The 17,476-nt window shown below is 52.8% G+C and overlaps 1 protein-coding gene across 1 annotated transcript; it reads left to right on the top strand.

Annotated features, from left to right (window-relative positions):
• Window positions 1–482: 482 nt before the first annotated feature.
• EPPK1 (epiplakin 1) lies at window positions 483–11,271 on the top strand (the record flags this gene model as incomplete). The annotated part of the gene is made up of 1 exon (XM_080939691.1): window positions 483–11,271. One exon carries the CDS (start codon window positions 483–485, stop codon window positions 10,857–10,859), a length of 10,377 nt encoding a protein of 3,458 aa, XP_080795817.1. The 3' UTR covers window positions 10,860–11,271.
• Between the last annotated feature and the right edge of the window lie 6,205 nt (window positions 11,272–17,476).

Below are 17,476 nucleotides of genomic sequence, written 5' to 3' on the forward strand. Positions count from 1 at the left end.
TTTGGGGGGCAGCCTGATTTTTTGTTTGTTTGTTTGTTTGGGTTTTGGGGTTTTTGTTTTGGTTTGGTTTTGTGTTTTTGAGCAGGGTTTCTCTGTGTAGCTCTGGCTTGTCCTAGAACTTGCTGTGTAGACCAGGTTGACCTCAAACTCAGAGATCCTCCTGCCTCTCCCTTCCTAGTGCTGGGATTAAGTTATACAACACCAGGGCAGCCTGTCTTAATCCCTCTTGAAGGGACTTGCAGGTCAGGGCCTTCTCCCCCAACAATAAGGTTTTCTTGTGCCTTTGGAGAGCTCTTGGCTACCATGAGCCTCTGTGGCTGCTCAGGGCCCTCCTGTCCTCACATCTGGATATGGATTCAGGACTCAGGCAACTTAGACAGACCTGTGTCTGACACCCCTCCCGCCATGACTGACTGAATCTTTCTGTCCCCTGCAGGACACAAGTGGACCTTCGGCAAGTTCTGTGCTACCAGTTGTCCACGATGAACGGCCAGGCCCCTCCTCATGATGTCATAGTTGCCAATGGGACTGAGAAGTTCATTGTCCCTAAAATCATGAAGACCCAATTGGGAGCCAGCGCTCATTCGAGGTCCCAGGCAGAGGCTGCACTGCCTACCACAGCCAGAAGCATAGCTGGGGTATATGTGGAGGCCTCGGGGAAGACCCAGAGCATCTATGATGCTATGAAGCAGGGCCTCCTGCCCACTGGGCTTGGGCTGACTTTGCTTGAAGCCCAGGCAGCCACTGGGGGCCTCATGGACATTGTCCAGGGCCAGCTTCTTCCTGTGTCTGAGGCCCTAAGGCGGGGTCTGGTGGGACTAGAACTAAAGGAGAAATTATTGGTTGCTGAACGTGCAGTTACTGGCTATCCCGACCCCTATGGGGGTGAAAAGCTGGCCCTCTTCCAGGCCATCAGGAAAGAAGTTGTAGACAAGACCCTGGGGTGGAGATTGCTAGAGGCCCAGCTAGCTACTGGGGGCCTGGTGGACCCAATCCAGGGTGTACAAGTAGCCCCAGAGATAGCCTGCCAGCAGGGCCTTTTGGATAAGGAAACATGGCTCAGCTTGGTGGAGTTAGAGCCCAGTGTGGATACCCTGGGGTTTTTTGACCCCAACACACTGGAGCAGCTGCCATACTCTATGCTGTTGGGTAGGTGTGTGCAAGACCCCAGCTCAGGGCTTCCCCTATTGCCCTTAAAGACCACCTTCCATACCCTGGCTGGAGCAGCCAGTGCAGCAACGCTGCTGGAGGCAGGAGTAATAGATGAGGAGACGGTCCGAGGCCTGCAGAAGGGCACACTGGTGGTGTCAGATGTGGGCACACGTCCTGAGGTGCAGCGTTATCTGGAAGGCACTGGTGGGCTAGCGGGGGTTGTCCTGTTGCCTGGAGGTCACAAGAAGAGCTTTTTCCAGGCTATGGTTGAACACTTGCTCTCGAAGGGCATTGCACTACAACTCTTAGAGGCTCAGGCTGCCACCCGCACCCTCGTGCACCCAGCCACGGGCCAGCATCTTTGGGTGAAAGAGGCAGTCAAGGTAGGCCTTGTTGGCCCAGAACTTCATGAGCAGCTCCTGGTTGCGGAGCAGGCAGTGACTGGGTATTATGACCCCTTCAGCAGCTCCCGCATCCCCCTTTTCCAGGCTATGAAGAAGGGGCTTGTGGACCAGCCACTGGCTCTGCGCCTCCTGGATGCTCAGCTAGCCACGGGTGGGCTTATCTGCCCAGCCCGCAGATTCCGGCTGCCCCTGGAGGCTGCCCTGCGCTTTGGCTGTCTGGATGAAGAAACTCAGCAACATCTCTCTCAGGCAATGGGCTTTTCAGATCCTACCACACACGACCGTCTTCACTATGAACAACTGTTGGACCTCTCTGTCACTGACCCAGAGACAGGGCTTGCTTTTCTGCCTCTCCCTGGGATGTCCCATGCAAATGAGCCCCAGGGACCCACATTTATTGATCACCGTACTAGACGGGTCTTGAGCAAGGCCACAATCTCCATCTCTGTAGGGAGGTACCAGGGCCGGCCTGTCTCCCTGTGGGAACTGCTCTTTTCCGAGGCAGTGCCCGTTAAGCAGAGGGCAATGCTTGTCCAGAGGTACCAGAAAGGGGCTCTGTCAGTGGAGGATCTGGCAGCTGAGCTGAACAGCATTGTTGAGCAGGCTGCAGCAACTGCCAAAGTCACCTTTGCTGGGTTGAGGGACACTGTGACACCAGGAGAACTGTTGAAAGCTGAGATAATCAACCAGGACCTGTTTGAACAGTTGGAACGTGGACAGACCTCAGCCCAAGATGTGAGCAGCCTGGACTCGGTGCAGAGGTACCTGCAGGGCACAGGTTGTATTGCAGGCCTATTGCTTCCTGACTCCCAGGAACGTCTCAGGATCTATGAAGCCCGTAGCAAAGGGCTCCTCAGGCCTGGTACTGCCCTCATCTTGCTTGAGGCCCAGGCTGCGACAGGCTTTATCATTGACCCAAAAGAGAACAAGAGATACTCTGTAGAGGAGGCACTGAGGGCTGGTGTCATTGGGCCTGATGTATACGCAAAGCTGCTGTCTGCCGAGCGAGCTGTCACTGGCTACACGGACCCCTACTCTGGGGAGCAGATCTCCCTCTTCCAGGCCATGCAGAGGGACCTCATTGTCAAAGACCATGGCATCCGCCTGCTGGAGGCCCAGATTGCCACGGGTGGCGTCATTGACCCCGTGCACAGCCACCGTGTGCCTGTGGATGTGGCCTACCAACGTGGCTACTTTGATCAGATGCTGAACTCTATTCTGCTGGACCCATCTGATGACACCAAGGGCTTCTTTGACCCCAACACGCACGAAAATCTCACCTACCTGCAGCTTCTAGAGCGCTGTATACACGACTCTGAGACGGGCCTGCACCTCCTGCCTCTTAGTGGTACGCGACCCCAGCTGGTAGATGGTACCACTCGTCAGGCCTTCCAGAATCTACTGCTCTCCGTGAAGTACGGACGGTTCCGGGGGCAGAGAGTTTCTGCGTGGGAGCTGATTAACTCTGAGTATTTCAAAGAGGACTGGAGGAGGCAGCTACTGCAGCGTTATCGGCAGCGCAAGATCACACTGCAGCAGGTCACTCAGATGCTGGAGAAAGAGATGAGGAGGTGGGCAGACATCACACTGCCTGCCCTACGGGGCCGGGTCACTGCTTACCAGCTCCTAGAGGCCCACATCATCAACCAGGAGCTCCTGGACCAGGTGCTGACAGGGATGGTCAGCCCAGATGCCCTCCTTCACATGGGTGATGTTCACAGGTATCTTCAGGGCTCAGGAACTGTGGGTGGCGTGCTGTTACAGCCCTCCAACCAGCGAATCAGTCTCTACCAGGCCATGAAGCAGAAGCTTCTGGCACCCAGTGTAGCTTTGGCCTTGCTGGAGGCCCAGGCAGCCACTGGAGCTATCACAGACCCCTGCAGTATGGAGACCCTGTCAGTAGATGAGGCTGTGTGCCGAGGAGTAGTGGGAGCTGAGGTATATGGCAAGCTGAAGCTAGCAGAACATTCTGTCACTGGCTACAGAGACCCCTTTTCTGGAAAAACAGTGTCCCTGTTCAGGGCCATGAAGAAGGGTCTTGTCCCTGTGGAGCAGGCAACCCGCCTGCTAGAGGCCCAGGTGTCCACAGGAGGGGTCATTGATCCCACAACCCACCTCCACCTCCCTATGCCTGTGGCCATCCAGCGTGGCTGCGTTGATCGAGAGATGGAGGTGGCCTTGTCCAGATCTCCCGACACCTTTCCCACGCCCGATGGCCGGGGGCACACCAGCTATGCCCAGCTTCTGGAACAGTGTCTCCAGGACAAAGCCTCTGGGCTTCACCTCCTGCCCCTGACAGAAGATGCTCCCAATGTCCCCACTGACACACAGATCCAGGAGACCCTGCAAGCATCAGCTGGCACTGAAGATGGTTTGTCCCTCTGGGACCTGCTCACCTCTTGCCACTTTACCGAGGAGCAGCGCAGGGGCTTCCTCGAGGATGTGAGGGTTGGAAAGACATCGGTGCCACAGCTGCAGGACACTGTGCGCAGCTGGTTGCATGCAGCGAAGCTCCTGGCCAGGGCCCGCATCGCTGTGCCGGGCCCTCGAGGTGAGGTCCCTGCCATTTGGCTACGAGATGCTGGTATTATCACCCAAGAGACACTGGAAGCACTGGCACAGGGCATGCAATCACCTGATGAGGTAGCCAAACAGCCGGCTGTGAAGGCCTGCCTCTGGGGTACGGGCTGTGTGGCCGGCGTGCTGCTCCAGCCCTCAGGGACCAAGCTGAGCGTTGCTCAGGCTGTAAGAGATGGCCTCCTGCCCACAGGCCTGGGCCAGCAGCTGCTAGAGGCCCAGGTGGCATCCGGCTTCCTTGTCAATCCGCTAACCAACCAGAGACTGTCAGTGGAGGATGCAGTGAAGGCTGGTTTGGTGGGCATGGAGCTGAGTGAACAGCTTAGGCAAGTAGAAAGGGCTGTGACGGGGTACTCAGACCCCTATTCAGGAGGTTCCCTTTCTCTATGGCAGGCCATGGAAAAGGGGCTTGTATCCCAAAGTGAGGCCTTTCCTCTCCTGCAAGTCCAGCTGGCCACAGGGGGTGTTGTGGACCCTGTCCATGGAGCTCACCTGCCCGAGGCAGTGGCCTACAAGCTTGGTCTCCTGGATGAGCAGACAAACCGGGTGCTGACCGCCACTGGGAAGGAAAACAAGCTTTTTTTTGACCCCAACTCCCGTGAAAAGGTGACATACCAGCAGCTCAAGGAACTCTGTGTGCTGGATGCTGACACTGGCCTGTGGCTGCTGCCGCTGCCCCAGGACACTGTGCTCGAGGTAGATGATCATACTGCAGTGGCACTGAGAGCTATGAAGGTACCCATCAACATGGGGAGGTTCCAAGGACATAGTGTGTCACTCTGGGACCTGCTACACTCTGAGTATGTTGGAGCTGAGAAGCGGAGGGAGCTGGTGGCACTTTGTTGTTCCGGGAGGGCTGCTGCTCTGCGACAGGTCATCAGTATGGTCACCACCCTGGTGGAAGCTGCAGAGAAGCAGCCCCCACAGGCCACCTTTAAAGGGCTCCGGAAACAGGTTTCAGCTGGGGACTTGTTTAGGTCCCATCTGATCACCAAGCAGACACTGGATGAGCTCAATCAAGGAAAGAGGACAGTCCAGGAAGTGACAGAGATGGACAGTGTGAGGAGGTCCCTGGAAGGAGGCAACTTCATTGCTGGGGTCCTAATTCAGGATACAAAAGAGAAGATGAGTATCCCAGAGGCCTTGAGAAGGCACATTCTGAGGCCAGGCACAGCCCTGGTGCTGCTGGAGGCACAGGCAGCCACTGGTTTCATCATTGATCCTGTGGAGAACCGGAAGCTCACGGTAGAGCAGGCATTCCAGGCAGGGATGTTTGGCAAGGAAACCTACACGAAGCTGTTAGCAGCCGAGCGGGCTGTCACTGGTTATACAGACCCTTACACAGGAGAACAGATCTCTCTCTTCCAGGCCATGCAGAGGGACCTCATTGTCAGGGACCATGGCATCCGCCTGCTGGAGGCCCAGATTGCCACGGGAGGCATCATCGACCCCGTGCACAGCCACCGTGTGCCTGTGGATGTGGCCTACCAACGTGGCTACTTCAATGAGGAGATGAACCGCGTCTTGTCTGACCCAAGTGACGACACCAAGGGCTTCTTTGACCCCAACACGCATGAGAACCTCACTTACCTGCAGCTGCTGGAGCGCTGCGTGGAGGACCCTGAGACAGGCTTGTACATGTTGGAAATTGTAAAGAAGGGAGAAACTTACATGTACATTGATGAAGCCACAAGGCAAGCTCTGAGATCCAGAACTGTGAGAATGTACTTAGGGAAGTTCGCAGGCCAGACGGTGTCTGTGTGGGACCTGTTATCATCCGAGTATTTTACAGAAGGAAGGAAAAGAAAGCTTTTGCGGGAGTACAGAGCCCAGAACATAGGCCTTGAGAAGCTGTTGGAGGTCATTACCTCTACTGTGGAAGAAATGGAGAAGCAAAGCCAAATCTTCAAGGTACCAGGCATCCATGGCGACGTGACAGCGGCAGATCTGTTCCACTCCGGGATCCTCGATAAGAAGACCCTGGATATGCTCCACAGTGGGGAGAGAGGATGCCAGGACCTTGGCCAGTTGGAGGATGTAAGCATATACCTGGAAGGCAGCAATTGCATTGCGGGAGTAATAACACCCCTAACCCAGAAGGTAATGAGCTTCTACGAGGCAAGCAGGGAAGAGCTCATCCCCGCAGGGTTTGCAGCCCAGTTGCTGGAGGCACAGGCCGCCACTGGGTATCTAATAGACCCTTGCACTCACCAGAAGCTGTGTGTGGATGAGGCCATAGCAGCTGGCCTGGTGGGTGAAGACCTGAGAGAGAGGCTTGTGAGTGCAGAGAAGGCAGCAAAGGGTTACAAAGACCCAACCACAGGGGACACTGTCTCACTTTTCCAGGCCATGGAGAAGAAGTTAGTCGGGAGGGAGGAGGCACTGAGGCTGCTGGAGGTGCAGGTTGCCACAGGAGGGGTCATTGACCCACTACACCACCATCGTGTCCCTCTGGATGTAGCCTGCCAGAGGGGCTGTCTGTGTGACAAAACTGTTGCTCTCATTGCTGACCAAAAACATATGAGGAGAAGGTTTGTAGATCCCAACACACAAGAAAAGGTCACATACCAGGAACTGCAGGACCGGTGCCAGCACCGGGAGAAGTCAGGCTGGGCTCTGTTCCCAGTGGTCAAGGACAAAAAGGACATGGGATATGTTGATGAGGCCACCAAAAGGGCCCTGGAGGCAGAGGAGGTGGAAGTGACTGTAGGGAGGTATAGAGGGCAGAGATGTTCAGTGTGGGATCTGCTGAACTCAGAATATGTGTCTGAGGAGAAGAAGATGGAATTAGTCAGGATTTACAAACAGGACACAGAGAGGGCACTACAAAGAGTGGTAAAGCTCATAGAACAAATGATTGCAGACAAGGAAGGGAAAATCAGGCAACTCTGGTTCAGAGGATTACGAACTCAGGTCACAGCTGAGGAACTACTGAGAGCAGCAGTCATCACAAAACAGACGCTGGAGGACCTGGAAGAAGGCCGAGCTACAGTGGATCAGATTGAACAGAAAGAAGATGTGAAGAAATACCTCAAAGGCACCAGCTGCATAGCGGGGGTCCTGGTGCCCGTGCAGGGACAGCCAGGAGCTCAGGAGAAGATGAGCATCTACCAGGCCATGTGGAAGGGCCTGCTGAGGCCCGGCACGGCCCTGGTGCTGCTGGAGGCTCAGGCGGCCACGGGCTTCGTCATCGACCCGGTGCACAACCGCAGGCTGTCTGTGGAGGAGGCCGTGGCTGCAGGCGTGGTGGGTGGTGAGATCCGAGAGAAGCTGCTGTCAGCTGAGCGGGCAGTCACTGGCTACACGGACCCCTACACTGGGGAGCAGATCTCCCTCTTCCAGGCCATGCAGAGGGACCTGATTGTCAAGAACCATGGCATCCGCCTCCTAGAGGCTCAGATTGCCACAGGGGGTGTCATTGACCCCGTGCACAGCCACCGTGTGCCTGTGAATGTTGCCTACCAACGGGGCTACTTTGACGAGGAGATGAACAGCATTTTGGCAGACCCTGGTGACGACACCAAGGGCTTCTTTGACCCCAACACGCACGAGAACCTCACATACCTGCAGCTGCTGCGGCGCTGTGTGAGGGACCCGGAGACTGGGTTCTACATGCTGCAGCTGGCAGGAAAGGGCTCCAGTGTGCACCACCTGAGCGAGGATCTGAGACGGGCCCTTCGCGAAGCCCGGGTGATCCCGGGCACAGGCGACTTCCAGGGCCAGAGCATCTCTGTCTGGGAGCTGCTCTTCTACAGAGAGGTTCCCGAGAGTGTGCGCCAGGACCTGCTGCGTAGGTACCAGGCCGGTGGGCTGACCATCCAGGACATGAGCACCACCCTCACCTCCCTGCTGTCCCGGACCAGGGCTGGGAGCCCCCGTGACGATCCACAGGGAACCCTGAGTGAGGCCACCATGGAAGTAAGACGGGGTCATCTCCAGGGCCGAGAGGTCTCAGTGTGGGTCGTTCTGACGTCCAACTATGTGAGCAGGGACACCCGGAAGGAGCTGATGTCCCAGTTCCGCTCTGGGACACTGACTCTGCCCTCGCTGAAGAGGAGACTGACCACCATTATCGAGGAGGCGGAGGAGACACAGGAGCCCACCACAAAGCAGACCTTCACCTCACTTGGCCAGCGGCAGACTGAGGCCAGAAGCCCAGGGAGCCTCCCAGACGAGGGTGGCTCTCAGGACAGCACAGAGAGCGCCAAGCAGCATCAGGAGCAGACCCTGCGAGCTGCCACCATGCAGGTCCACCGTGGCCAGTTCAGGGACCAGCCAGTCTCAGTGTGGAAAGTCCTGTTCTCCTCCTACCTCAGTGAGAGCCGCCGGGAGGAGCTCCTGGCCCAGCACTTGGCTGGCAGGCTGGGTGTACAAGAACTCATCTCCCTTCTCATCCAAACCATAGAGGAGACAGAGGAGCGGCTCAGCAAGGTGTCTTTCCGTGGCCTGAGGCGCCAGGTGTCTGCGTCTGAGTTGGGTGTCACTGGGATCCTGGACCAGGACACCATTCGAGAACTGGCCCAGGGCACCAAGACCATCCACGAGGTGACAGAGATGGACTCTGTCAAGCGCTACCTGGAGGGCACCAGCTGCATAGCGGGGGTCCTGGTGCCCGTGCAGGGACAGCCAGGAGCTCAGGAGAAGATGAGCATCTACCAGGCCATGTGGAAGGGCCTGCTGAGGCCCGGCACGGCCCTGGTGCTGCTGGAGGCTCAGGCGGCCACGGGCTTCGTCATCGACCCGGTGCACAACCGCAGGCTGTCTGTGGAGGAGGCCGTGGCTGCAGGCGTGGTGGGTGGTGAGATCCGAGAGAAGCTGCTGTCAGCTGAGCGGGCAGTCACTGGCTACACGGACCCCTACACTGGGGAGCAGATCTCCCTCTTCCAGGCCATGCAGAGGGACCTGATTGTCAAGAACCATGGCATCCGCCTCCTAGAGGCTCAGATTGCCACAGGGGGTGTCATTGACCCCGTGCACAGCCACCGTGTGCCTGTGAATGTTGCCTACCAACGGGGCTACTTTGACGAGGAGATGAACAGCATTTTGGCAGACCCTGGTGACGACACCAAGGGCTTCTTTGACCCCAACACGCACGAGAACCTCACATACCTGCAGCTGCTGCGGCGCTGTGTGAGGGACCCGGAGACTGGGTTCTACATGCTGCAGCTGGCAGGAAAGGGCTCCAGTGTGCACCACCTGAGCGAGGATCTGAGACGGGCCCTTCGCGAAGCCCGGGTGACCCCGGGCACAGGCGACTTCCAGGGCCAGAGCATCTCTGTCTGGGAGCTGCTCTTCTACAGAGAGGTTCCCGAGAGTGTGCGCCAGGACCTGCTGCGTAGGTACCAGGCCGGTGGGCTGACCATCCAGGACATGAGCACCACCCTCACCTCCCTGCTGTCCCAGACCAGGGCTGGGAGCCCCCGTGACGATCCACAGGGAACCCTGAGTGAGGCCACCATGGAAGTAAGACGGGGTCATCTCCAGGGCCGAGAGGTCTCAGTGTGGGTCGTTCTGACGTCCAACTATGTGAGCAGGGACACCCGGAAGGAGCTGATGTCCCAGTTCCGCTCTGGGACACTGACTCTGCCCTCGCTGAAGAGGAGACTGACCACCATTATCGAGGAGGCGGAGGAGACACAGGAGCCCACCACAAAGCAGACCTTCACCTCACTTGGCCAGCGGCAGACTGAGGCCAGAAGCCCAGGGAGCCTCCCAGACGAGGGTGGCTCTCAGGACAGCACAGAGAGCGCCAAGCAGCATCAGGAGCAGACCCTGCGAGCTGCCACCATGCAGGTCCACCGTGGCCAGTTCAGGGACCAGCCAGTCTCAGTGTGGAAAGTCCTGTTCTCCTCCTACCTCAGTGAGAGCCGCCGGGAGGAGCTCCTGGCCCAGCACTTGGCTGGCAGGCTGGGTGTACAAGAACTCATCTCCCTTCTCATCCAAACCATAGAGGAGACAGAGGAGCGGCTCAGCAAGGTGTCTTTCCGTGGCCTGAGGCGCCAGGTGTCTGCGTCTGAGTTGGGTGTCACTGGGATCCTGGACCAGGACACCATTCGAGAACTGGCCCAGGGCACCAAGACCATCCACGAGGTGACAGAGATGGACTCTGTCAAGCGCTACCTGGAGGGCACCAGCTGCATAGCGGGGGTCCTGGTGCCCGTGCAGGGACAGCCAGGAGCTCAGGAGAAGATGAGCATCTACCAGGCCATGTGGAAGGGCCTGCTGAGGCCCGGCACGGCCCTGGTGCTGCTGGAGGCTCAGGCGGCCACGGGCTTCGTCATCGACCCGGTGCACAACCGCAGGCTGTCTGTGGAGGAGGCCGTGGCTGCAGGCGTGGTGGGTGGTGAGATCCGAGAGAAGCTGCTGTCAGCTGAGCGGGCAGTCACTGGCTACACGGACCCCTACACTGGGGAGCAGATCTCCCTCTTCCAGGCCATGCAGAGGGACCTGATTGTCAAGAACCATGGCATCCGCCTCCTAGAGGCTCAGATTGCCACAGGGGGTGTCATTGACCCCGTGCACAGCCACCGTGTGCCTGTGAATGTTGCCTACCAACGGGGCTACTTTGACGAGGAGATGAACAGCATTTTGGCAGACCCTGGTGACGACACCAAGGGCTTCTTTGACCCCAACACGCACGAGAACCTTACATACCTGCAGCTTTTGCAGAGAGCTACTGTTGACCCTGAGACGGGATTGTTGTTTCTCTCTCTGTCTAAGAGCTGAATTTGTGTGTGTGTGTGTGTGTGTTTGTGTGTGTGTGTGTGTGTGTGTGACTTCCTGAGTTGTTATCTTAGCCATATCTTTATTCTCATTGATGTTAACATGGATCATTTAATTTCCTTAATACTTTTGGCTCTTGTTTTTCAGGGTCTATTTTTTTTTTTACCTCATTTTCTTTTCTTTATACCATGCTTGCTTCTGATTGGTAATTTTTTTCCTATTCATCTCTTCCCTCTTTTTGTTGTTTTTTTTTTTTTTCCTACAATTTTTTTATTTTGTTTCTTATGACTGTTTTCTCTTGTTGTCTTGATGGGAGCATGAGCTTGTAGGGTTTTGGCGTTTGGTTTTTGTTCCAAGACATGTTTTCCCTGTCATAGGCTTGGCTGTCCTGTTTCTGTCTCTGTTGAACAGTCTTATTCCAAACTCAGAGAGTCAGCTCCTGTGATTAAACGGACGTCCCACCACTTTTGTCAATGGTCTTTTAATGGAGGCTGTTTCTGTATTCCTGACAGCCCCGAACGAGTTCACCTTGTACTGCACAGCACTCTCAAGGTTACTGGTGATGTTTTCTTTTGGTCTCCCAAGCTCTGGGATTGCATGTGTAAATCATCATGCTTGGCCAAGATCTTCAACGTGTTTGCATATATGGCCACTTTGGGAATAGAGTATCTTGATTTCCCATCTGTATTTAGTATGCTGTTTTCATCTTCTATCCATGTACCTCTGAGACATCTCACAGTTTGGTGTATTACAACTTTTAGCGCATACGTGTTTTGATAATAAATGATTTTTCTGCTCTTGTGGGGATTCATTTGTGCTGCTGTCACCTTTATGTGTCACTCTGCCAGTGTGTGCTGAGCACTGACCGCCAGCTTGCTCTGATCTGTGTGGAGTTCAGTCCCGTTGTTTCCCACAAGTAGGGACTAGCTAAGCAACCTTCCTCGCTGCTCATTTGCCAGAATATGTTTGTATATGATAAACATTCTTGATATCTTGAATGATTTAAGGCTTTTGTTGCTGTTGTTTCATGGATAAAAGTGTTTATTTGGACTCAGTGTTGGGAAGAATCAAGGGCAAGGTTTTCCTCTGGTCATGGGTTTACTGCTGGCAGAGTCCCAAAGTGGTTAGGACACCTCAAGAAAGCTATTTAAGGACAAAGCAACAGGGGTTAGAGAGACGTTTCAGAGGTTAAGAGAATCTGGCCGTTCTTTCAGCAAACTTGGGTTTGGCTCACCACATGGTGACTCATAACCACCCCTAACTCCTGGTATAATGAGTTCAACCCTCCTCTTCCCACTTCCTGGTGGCACACATACATGCGCATAGGCCAAGCACTCATAGACGGTAAATGAAATGAATCTGAAAAAGTTAACCAAGACTCCTTTTTAATTTTAATTGTATTTATTATCATTTTATTTTTATATCTTTCTTTGCTTTTATTTTATGAGTGTTTCGCCTGGAATGTATGTCTATTGGACCCAATGTACTTGGCTTCTGTGAAGATCCGAAGAGGCTATCAGACCACCTGGAATCGGTGGCTGTGAGCCATTATGTGGGTGCTGGGAATTGAACCTGGGTCTCCCAATGCTCTTAAACGTCGAGCTATCTCTCCAGCCCCCACCCCACCCCCAAAGCTATTGTTTGTGTCTCATGTGTTTGAAGCTTCATTCACAAAACTGTCATTCTTAATACAGAGATTAAACAAATGCAGTCTGAAGTCTGGGCTGTGTAATCAGAGGTTGCTGTTAAGCCATGCTCCTAGGAGTGCCCCAGAATGCAGTTTATCATGGATATGTGGCTAGCTGGGCCAGGTAAAGAGGGCAGGGCTGTGGTCTCGTCCCTTCATTCGCTCAGTAGTGCGGATGCCTGCAGTAGCCTTGGCTGGATGCCTCATGGTGTTTAGAAGAATCTGCCCAGGCTACATGCAATGTCTCTGTGCACAGTTTTCTCCAAGCTGATCCTATTTGGAGTGTGCTGAATTTATATCTTTCACCAAAATCTGGGACATTTTCAGCATTATTACTTCAAACTGCTTTCCTACAGGCCTCTTCCCCCCCCCACTTCAAAACTTCAAATGCAATGATCTTAGCTCTTGTTTGTCTCTTTGAAGTTCTTTTCCACTTCTCAGATTGGAGATTTTTTTTCCTGTCTGTGATCTATAAATAATGTAAGTTTATAGAATCCTATAAATATAACAGTGTGTCTGGCCGATTAGCTGGTTGTGTTGGGCAGCACTGAGTAGCACTGAGCATGTGAACCTAACATGCTATTTTAAACTCTCTCCTGGTACTTCTAACACCTGGGCCATCATCACTGCCATTTGTCAACTGTCTCTCTCTCCAGACTCACTCATTCCAGCACTTGGAATACAGAGGCATATTTTTATCTATATCCTTTATCTTATATGATTTCATGACCTACTGGATCCTGTTAAGGCCTCCTGAGAATATTGGCCCTTTGTGAGGCTGGCCCTCATTCTGGTTAGGTGATGATATCCAGCTACTGGGGTGGTGGTCTCAGTACCCACTCTTGTTTGAAGCTTTTTGCTGTACCGTGGAGGCACTTTCTCAGTGGGCGTCCCTCAGGCTGGACATGAGCTTGAACACTGAGCTAAGTGGGTGGAGAACAGAGGGCCCCTCTTCCAGCTCTAGCTAGGTTGCTTGGATCCCCCCCCCCACATACCCTGGGCCCCAGAGGTATCCTTGTGATTCCCCCATTTAGATACCAGGACCTGTCCCCATCTTTTAACTTCCTATGCTGACAGGCAATATCATGTAACCATGCTCGGGGCAAAGCAGCCAGAGAGAAAGAGACCTTGTCAACACTTCTATAGCCTACCAGGACCCAGTGCCTGAACCCTTTGTCCACAAAGATTCTGGAAGCTCTTAGGTCCCTATAATGACACCTACTCTGACACCACAAGGTTGGGGAAAACAAAGGAAACAGGATTCCTGTTACACTCTAGATACAGTGGTTCCCAACCTTTCTAACGCCTCAACCTTTTTATACTTCCTCATGTTATGGTGACCCCCTCAACCATAAAATTATTTCATTGCTACTTCATAACTGTAATTTTGCTACCATTACAAATAGAAATGTGAATATCTGATAGCCAGGGTATCTGATATGTGGGTTGAGGCCCACAAGTTGAGAACCGCTGGGTTGAAGAGGAATATGTTTCCTTTAGAACTTGAACTTATTCACCGCAGTGCTCAGCCTGTGCCATCCTCTGACGGAGACCATAGGCACAACACAAGAGTAACTGAGTAGACACTCCCCCTTACCAGTTGTTCTTTTGCCAGATGTCCTCATATTGTCACCATAAGAGCATCCCAGGCCTCCCCAGCCCCTCCCCTCACCCCCGTGCCCAGAAAGTGATGTTCATGTTCTACCCAGAGAGCTTAACTGTGTGAGAACTGGGCTGAGGCAGATTGCTGCATCTTGGCCAGACATGGAGGGTTTTAGGGATGAGTATCATGACTAGAAAAGTAATGGCGTGCCAGGTTCCAGTGTCTGGCTGGAAACTTGTAAGCACCAGCGACAAGCTGTGTCCTTGCATAGCAAGCTGTTACCCGTCACTGAAAGGACACTGCTGGCTGTTCTATTCCTGTTCGAGAAAATTCAGTATCCTAAGACACAAGGTTTGGATAATTTTGACAAGTAGGCATGCAGTGTCCTGGGATAGTCAGTGCAGCATGCTGACTGTCTGAAAAGGAGGAGGGTGAGTGGGGTCAGTGAATAAGGGCACAGGCACAGCAGCCTGCCTGAGTAACTACTGTGAGCCCCTGCATTTAACAGTCAGCAAAGCACGTCTTATTATTCTGAGATCCCTTGAGTAAAGGTCTCCCAGCCTTAGACTGCTGTACTCACAAACTGACCATGGCTTCCAAAAAGTGTAAATTCCAGGTTCCAGGCATTACTTTGAACTCCTATTGACACCTTTGACCAACCTCCACCTACTCTTTGGACAGTGACTGAGTTTTCAACATTCCAATTTCTTCTTTCCTTTCTTCTTCTTCTTCGTTTTAATCAAAGGGAAGTAATAATACCACATGGCACAGAGGAGGTCATGTTTGCAAGTCCAGTGCATCCTGGAAATGATCTAAAAACATCTACAGTGGTGTAAACAGTTTCTAACATGCTTGTAGTTTTTCTCTTCTTATCTAAATAGAAGACCCCTCCCTCTAAAACCAGGCCAAGAAAATTAGTGTTGCTATAGAAACTATCCAAAGGCACAAGTTATTTAATAGCTTATGTAAGAAACTGACTTTATACTGGGCATAGAGGCCTATAATCTCCACACTTGAAGGTTGAGGCAGGGGGATCATGAGTTTGAGGACAACTTGGCCTTGAACAAGTCTCAAAGCAACAACAAATCAACACACACACACACACACACACACACACACACACACACGGCAGGGGGTGTTGGGGCTGGGGGTTGGGGAGACTTCACAGAAGGATAAAGGCAGAATGTTAGGTATAAACTGGGTTCTGGCTGCTTTATTTGCCACAGGTCAGACATGACTTTTTGTCCAGCTACCAACATACGATTCATTTCTTTTTCCTGGTGACATGAAGGACAGAGTGAGGCAGGGAAGTCCAGTGTTTGGCCTCTTTCCCTCACTCAGTTTGCCTAGTCTTTCCTTTATCTATCTGGACTCAGAAGGAGTTGCTTGACAAACCCAAAAGGGCAGGGAGCCACCCAGAGCAGAACAGAGCTGGGGCAACAAGGGTGACAGAGGCGTACGTTGCCCAGCTGAGTGAGTCCTTTCAGGTTTCCTTGTGTGGAGCCTGGGGTCCAGGCTGACTCATCTGATGCAGGGCCCACAGTGGGAACAGATAGCTTCTCAGCAAAAGACATGGGTGACCTCCCTCCCACACCGGGGCTGAGACACTGGATGGTCAGGAAGCACCTAATTCCTATGTGGCCTAGGACCTGGCACACGTGCACATTTAACTGTTATCGGCACAGAAGAAGCTGGATTTCTTAGATACAGGATTGCCTTGGAATCAACAAAGATGGGAAAATGGATACCCCTCAAACATCTGTTTTAAAGGTCCTGAGGACTGAGTGTGGCAGCTCACACTAATAGTCTCAGGACCCAGGAAGCACAAACAGTTATACCAAATCCGCACTCAGACATACACCAATTGGTTGGTCTTCAGGAAATAAGGTCTTGAATTCAAGTCACATGGCTCCAGACCAAGGATGCTCAAAGTCACAATTGGATTTCTCTGGCTGAAGTTGTGCTTTGTGGCAACCCTCTTTTAAGTAAAATTTCAAAGCGGTGCCATCAAGGCACAATGGGACAGTTTGTTTTCTTCTTGTCTTCCTAGCCCCAGCATTTGGGAGTCTAAAATGAGAGGATCCCTCTGAGCTATTTATAAGCAACATGAACAATATATTGAAATTCCCATTTCAAAACACATAAAATGAAGTAGTGCCCACTGCATAATCAGAGAGCAGGGCACACCAAGAACAATGGCTGCAGGAAGGAGAGCTCCCAGAAACAATTACCAGGGCACAGGACCTGTCACCACAGTAATCACCAGGAAATGTCACCAGGAAACCGGAGCATTTTACTAAGAGAAGCTCTCAGACTGAAAACTACAACAAGCAGAATTAAACAGGTTTAACAGCAGACAGATTTACCCAGAATGTCAGAAAACTTGCCCGCAGACATGGGTGAACTGCAAGACAGGGTAGCAGGCATTGTGGGGAGCACAGCTGGAGGGGAGAGTGTGAGCAAGGCCCACTATAGGATTTCCTAATGCACACCAACCACTTCCTGAAGGGGCAGAGCTGGGAAGTGAGTAGAGAAGTAGAAGAAATATTGAAAGCCGGGGCCACAAAGAGAGGGTGGAGGGGGGGGGGAGAAACAAAACAAAAAGAAGTTTTCAGGGCTGGGAATGTAGCTCACTGATTGAACACATGCAAGATGCTAGCTAGGTTTGATCCCCAAAGCCCTGTCAAGACACAGTGGACTCCACAGTGGACTCCAGGAGCCTCAGAGAAGCAAAGGGTGGTTGGGCAGAGAATTGAGCTCCCCAAAACAGTAGGAAGAAGGAAGGTAGAGTTGACCCCAGAGAAAGCCAAGGAGACACACGTAGACACAGACCCTTATGGAAGCTTTGTGTATAAAGTGACTCCTTCAGCCTGGCGAGTTTGAACATCACCTACCAGGGCCTGTTTGAATTATTTTGAGAATTATTACCAGGTCTGGCCTCTGTGCTGATTGTCTACAGCAAAGTTTGTGAATCAAGCCAGGTTGATTACCAGAGTCCATTTTACCATGGGGTGAAGTAGAAATTTTTTAGTTTCTTTGGAAAGTCAGATGATGGTTTGCTGAGGCACACGGGTGAAAGAATGTCTTAGTAAAGCAGGGTCAGGAAAGAATGTTTCCCTGTAGCCAACACAGGTGAAAGGATGTTTGCTACATTGCTACAGCATCACATGGAAGGACTCCTGATGAAGGAGTATAAGTGTGACCCCACAGACAGTGAGAGCCTCAGTTTGGTTTGTTCTACCTTGAGGTTTCTTCAGGATCGAACTACAACTGCTAGTTTGTGTGTGGTGTCTGCTGGCCTAGAGACCTGGCCTGTAGCTCCTGAGTGAT

Source organism: Micromys minutus, assembly GCF_963924665.1.
Source record: "Micromys minutus genome assembly, chromosome: 27".
NCBI lineage: Eukaryota > Metazoa > Chordata > Mammalia > Rodentia > Muridae > Micromys > Micromys minutus.